The sequence below is a fragment of the Colobus angolensis genome, unplaced genomic scaffold (genome assembly GCF_000951035.1).
Source record: "Colobus angolensis palliatus isolate OR3802 unplaced genomic scaffold, Cang.pa_1.0 Scaffold142, whole genome shotgun sequence".
Classification (NCBI taxonomy): domain Eukaryota; kingdom Metazoa; phylum Chordata; class Mammalia; order Primates; family Cercopithecidae; genus Colobus; species Colobus angolensis.
In genome coordinates, this window is record NW_012114511.1 from 3,354,158 (window position 1) to 3,359,645 (window position 5,488).

Consider the following 5,488-nt stretch of genomic DNA (forward strand, 5'->3'; position numbering starts at 1 on the left):
AATACCAATAGCCTAAAATTCCATCAATAGAGGATCAAGTAAATAAATTGTAGTTCTAATACACAGGGAAATATTACACAGAAATTCGGAAGAGTGAGATCAATTCAGATGTACTGATCTGGAATCCTATCTGAGGGACTCTGTAAAGGGGGTCAAGGGAAAGGGACTGCTCTGTGTTATGGGGGGAAAATGTTTATAAATGCATAGAAAACTCCTGGAAAAACAGAAAGTGTTAAGTGGTTGCCTCTCTCTGGAGCCTGGGACTTGGGGTGGGAGAGGACAGGTGAAGGAAAAGTCCATTTTATTTCTCATTTTATGTCCTTTTAAAAACTATCACATATAACTTTTATACTTAGAAGAATAAACTTAAATTTAATGCTGAACACTAAGGGTTTAAATGGGGAGGCACATTTACATAAGCATTTTTTTTGAAGGGCAGAGAGGAAAAAAGCATGAATCATACCCAGAAGTTACCTGAACAATGGTGAATCCGCATCTGAGAATAATATCTTGTATCTCCTCCTCTTTGTCAACAATATCTGGTTTGATAATGGCCAGAGTTTTTTCTACATATATCTGAGGTGCAGGCATTGATATCTCCATTATGGCTTTTCAGGGCACAAATTGCGAGTTTCTTAACAGTATCAACTGCAATGACATGCATTTCCTCCCCCCCCCATCGCAAATTCAATGTAATTATGATTAAGAATAGCCATAGTAGGTACTTGATTTTATTAACTGATGAAGGTAGAAACTGCTATGTTTTTCTATATACAGGGTCTCAGTAATAGGATTCCTACTATGTCCAAATCGAGCCTCGGCTTTTCGTACACGCTGTCACCGAGGCGGAAAGGACTATGGGCTCATATGACCAGAGGCCAAGGGGCGACCGAAGGTCTGGAACCAGCGACAGCCTCAGGCAGCAGAGGGCGGTGGGGCGGGTGGTGGGGGCTCGAGGGGGCGGTGGCTGGTGGGCAACCACACACCACTACAGCGGTGCTTGAGCAGCCTCAGTCGGCTGCCTCTGTGAAGCGACCCTGTCCCGCAGGGACCTCTCTATGCATAGGGTCAGGCCTAATTGGAAAGCAGGGCTTCTGGGTCCACGGGGACTTTCCGGATTGCACCTGCAAATTCTGAATTTGACTCTTAAGTACTCACCTCAGCGGCCGTCCTAGTATGCTACAACTTGTTGCTAGGAGACCTGAGGCACCAGCGTGAGGACGGTGGCTGCAGAGGGCCAATCCCAGCAAGGAGCCTTGCAGCCTCTGGCCAGTTCGTTTTAATCAAAGGGAACTAGCCAGTCATTTTTATTCTCCTTGTGAATCTTAGAGCACTAGATGTTTTCTGACATTTTACTCATAACTTATTTCATCCTTCTGCCCGTTTGAAGGATGCTGCAATTATCCCTACTCTATAAATGATAAGAACCCCCCCCCATTCCTTTCCAGGTGGTATATGTAAGAAGACCCATGTCAGATACCTTCATTTAGCTGGATGATGCTGTCCCCTCTATGCCCAGCTTATCTAGTCATTAAAAAGCAATATTCGTTTGTGTAAAGACATTTATTTATAGAGTAAAAGGCTTAGTAAAATATCTAATCGAATTGTCTTTAAATCAAGCCTATGGAACAAAGATGCAGGGAACATTTATGGCATAAACCCAAACCTCAGCTTCCCCTTTTTTGCTTTATATTGTGTCCACATGCATCTTTGACTTGTTGGTTGTGAGTTACGGCATTATTCTTATTTGAAAAGAAAGTAGGGACATAGCAAAGAAGTCCCAGGATCCTCTGTAGGTCAGAGTTCGGGGAGAGGTTCAAACTCTAGAAAAAGTCAGGATAGCAGCTGCAGGTTAGAAAACAGGTTTTCCATCATCCACTGGGTTGGCTGGTTCCCCTTCCAGACTACTTGAGCCTTTTCTTTTGTCTAACCAAATATTCAGTACCTAAAGGGTTAAGGAACACATAGCAAACTATTATGAACCTTAAACGCTGAAGTATTGCAAGTTTTTTTTTTTTGGGAAATAGGCTCAACTACACTTTTTTCTTTAAAGTATGATGCTACCCAGAAAAGAAACCCACAAATGTCTTCTAGCTACTATATCTTATCCCCTAAAGATGGGAAAGTGTGAACATACATTAATATCAACAAATGAAGCAACCAAAAAATACACAGTGACTCTGGTCTCTTTGGAGTTTAGCCTTTGACTTGAGGCTCTGGAAGCAGGAATTCCCATTACTTGTCTATCCTCAGCTCTCTTGAGAGCTCTTTACTGCTGCCTGCATTCCTAGACGACTTCACTATCAAAGCTGGACTTACTGTGAGGCTCAGGGTTTTCCAAACCAGCTGGCACATTATCAATCCTTCAGGGCCTTAATCACCTTTAAAAGTAAACTCTGAGAACACAAAGTCACCTCGAAATCACCTTTATTCTCATAGAATCTTGATCTGAAATCAAGATCCCAGAGGCTACAGATATCTACATACACTACCTGAATCTGCTCCAGGACTTCTCGCCGCATCTCCACAGCCATATGGTATACGTGATGATCAGAGTCATTGTACATTACAGCATTTTGGAACATCAGCATCAGGTCTCGCTGGAATTGGGCCATGGTGCGAATCCGACCTTTAGAGAGATTTCTCTTCAGGCTAGTTAAGTCCATGGGTCTGCAGGTAACCAAGAAAAAACAAAGAAAATCAAACTTTTGTGTGGAACATGATAACCTAACGTGTTCTCTTGAAGAACTAACCAGTTCTTAATGAAAACAGTAACAAAGATAACAACCCTCATCAGATAATAAAATAGCAACAGCAGTTAATATTTGCCTGTTTACAATAGGCCAAAATAAACCTGTAAGGTAGGTATCATTAATATCTCCATTTTTTTTTTTTTAAGTCAGAGTTTCACTCTTGTTGCACTTTTTTTTAAAGTCAGAGTTTCACTCTGATTGCTCCATTGCAATGGAGCAATTTCAGCTTACTGCAACCTCCGCCTCCCAGGTTCAAGTGATTCCCCTGCCTCAGCCTCCAGAATAACTGGGATTACAGGTGTGCGCCACCATGCCCAGGTAATTTTTGTTTTTTTTTGTTGTTGTTGTTGTTGTTGCTTTTTTTTTTGAGACGGAGTCTCACTCTCTCTCCCAGGCTGGAGTGCAGTGGCGCGATCTCAGCTCACTGTAAGCTCTGCCTCCCGGGTTCATGCCATTCTCCTGCCTCAGCCCCCAAAGTAGCTGGGACTACAGGCGCCCACCACCACGCCCGGCTAATTTTTTTGTATTTTTAGTAGAGATGGGGTTTCACCGTGTTGGTCAGGCTAGTCTCGAACTCCTGACCTCAGGTGATCCATCTTCCTTGGCCTCCCAAAGTGCTGGGATTACCCCAAAGCATGAACCACCACCCCTGTCCTTATTATCTCCATTTGACAGATGAAGAAATTGAAATCTAAAGAGGTTAAGTACTCACTGAAAGGCACACAGCCTAAATTCCAATTCAGAGGCAGCCTGACTCCAGAGCCCACAGGTCAAGCCACTATACGATCAGAGGAGCAGTGCTGGCCCCAGGTTCCAAAGTTGTAAACAGCACTAATGGTAAGTTTATCACACAGTAGTTATTTGCTGTTTACAATGTACAGTCATATGTTATTTAGTCTACTTCTATTACCACACAAATAAAATGCTAAGAATAATTTTTTCTCCTTTCATGGAGATGAAAAAAGGATCAAGTGAATATTAAGACAATATTAATGAAACACAGAAAGTAGATATATAAGAGAAGGCACAGCAGTGTAGAAAGAAGACTGAACTGCAGGTAGGAATCTGGGGCTTAGTTCTAGCTCTGCTATTAACTGTTGGTTGATCACGAGCAAGTCATGACCAAGCACCTCTGAGCTTTAGTTTCCTCATACCTAAAGAAGTTTGTCTCTGCTGTTTGAATGATGGTATCATTCTGTCTCTGCTGTTTGAATGATGGTATCCCCTCTAGAATTCATATTGAAACTTAATCCCAAGTGCAACAGTATTAAGAGGTGGGGCCTCTGGGAGGTAATTAACTGATGAGTACTCTGCCTTCATGAATGGGATTAGCATCCTTATAAAAGGGCTCCATATCGAAGAGAGTGCCCTCTTACCCTTCTGTCCCTTCTGCCATGTGAGGATACAGTGTTCGTCCCCTCTGCAGAATACAACAACAAGGCATCACCTTAGAAGCAGAGAGTAACCCACCTCACACACCAAAACCACCAGTGCCTTGATCTTGGACTTCCCAGACTCCAGAACCAAAACAAAGAGAAATAGGTTTCTATTTTTTATAAATTATCCAGCCTGTGGTACTGTACTATAGCAGCACAGACAAGTGACTCTCCAAAGGTCCTATCATGAACTTTTACACTCTATTACCATACAGGTTTATGACAGCATTTTAGATGACCTATGCTATAAAAATCCAAAATAGGCCAAGCATGGTGGCTCATGCCTGTAATCCCAGCACTTTGGGAGGCTGAGGCAGGCGGATCACGAGGTCAAGAGATTGAGACCATCCTGGCCAACATGGTGAAACCCCGTCTCTCGGCCGGACGCGGTGGCTCAAGCCTGTAATCCCAGCACTTTGGGAGGCCGAGGCGGGCGGATCACAAGGTCAGGAGATCGAGACCATCCTGGCTAACATGGTGAAACCCCGTCTCTACTAAAAAAAATACAAAAAACTAGCCGGGCGAGGTGGCGGGCGCCTGTAGTCCCAGCTACTCGGGAGGCTGAGGCAGGAGAATTGCTTGAACCCGGGAGGCAGAGGTTGCAGTGAGCTGAGATCTCATCACTGCACTCCAGTCTGGCAACAGAGTGAGACTCTGTCACAAAAGAAAATAAAAAATGCAAAATAGGCTGGGATTACCTACCTGTAATCCCAGCATTTTGGAAGGCCAAGGTGGGAGGATCATTTGAGACTAGGAATTTAAGACCAACCTGGGCAATATAGTGAGACCACATATCTACAAAAAATTTAAAAATTCCTCCTTAGTGATATTCTGAAGAAAAATAATAACATTTCAAACAAAGAAAAAGTTTTATTACAATAAAAAAATCAGGCCAGGCACAGTGGCTCATACCTGTAATCCCAGCACTTTGGGAGGCTGAGGTGGGTGAATTGCATGAGCCCAGGAGTCTGAGACAAGCCTGGGCACCATGGTAAAACTCTATGTCTACAAAAAAATACAAAAATTAGCTGAGCATGGTGGCACACACCTCTAGACCCAGCTATTAGGGAGGCTGAGGTGGAAGGATTGCTTGAGCCTGGGCAGTTGAGGCTAAGTTATCCATGAAATGTGCCACTGCACTCCAGCCTGAGCGACAGAGTGAGACCTGTCTCAAAAAATAATAAGTAAAAATTTAAAAAATAATAAATTTAAGGCCGGGCGCGGTGGCTCAAGCCTGTAATCCCAGCACTTTGGGAGGCCGAGGCGGGTGGATCACGAGGTCAGATCAAGACCATCCTG

The 5,488-nt window shown here is 43.6% G+C and overlaps 2 protein-coding genes across 2 annotated transcripts in view; both read right to left on the reverse strand.

The window, feature by feature from the left end:
• The window catches only part of NME5 (NME/NM23 family member 5), a 10,675-nt gene extending 9,700 nt beyond the window's left edge, over window positions 1–975 (reverse strand). Inside the window, exon 1 of the mRNA XM_011935286.1 lies at window positions 475–975. Within this exon, the coding sequence (XP_011790676.1) occupies window positions 475–603 (129 nt within the window). The 5' untranslated portion in view covers window positions 604–975. The remainder of the gene's footprint in view (window positions 1–474) is intronic.
• A 579-nt stretch (window positions 976–1,554) lies between these two features.
• Window positions 1,555–5,488, reverse strand: part of BRD8 (bromodomain containing 8) — a 42,492-nt gene continuing 38,558 nt past the window's right edge. The window contains exons 26-27 of the mRNA XM_011935291.1: window positions 2,493–2,670; window positions 1,555–1,945 (exon numbers count right to left, since the gene is read on the reverse strand). Coding sequence (XP_011790681.1) covers window positions 1,853–1,945; window positions 2,493–2,670 — 271 coding nt within the window. The 3' untranslated portion in view covers window positions 1,555–1,852. The remainder of the gene's footprint in view (window positions 1,946–2,492; window positions 2,671–5,488) is intronic.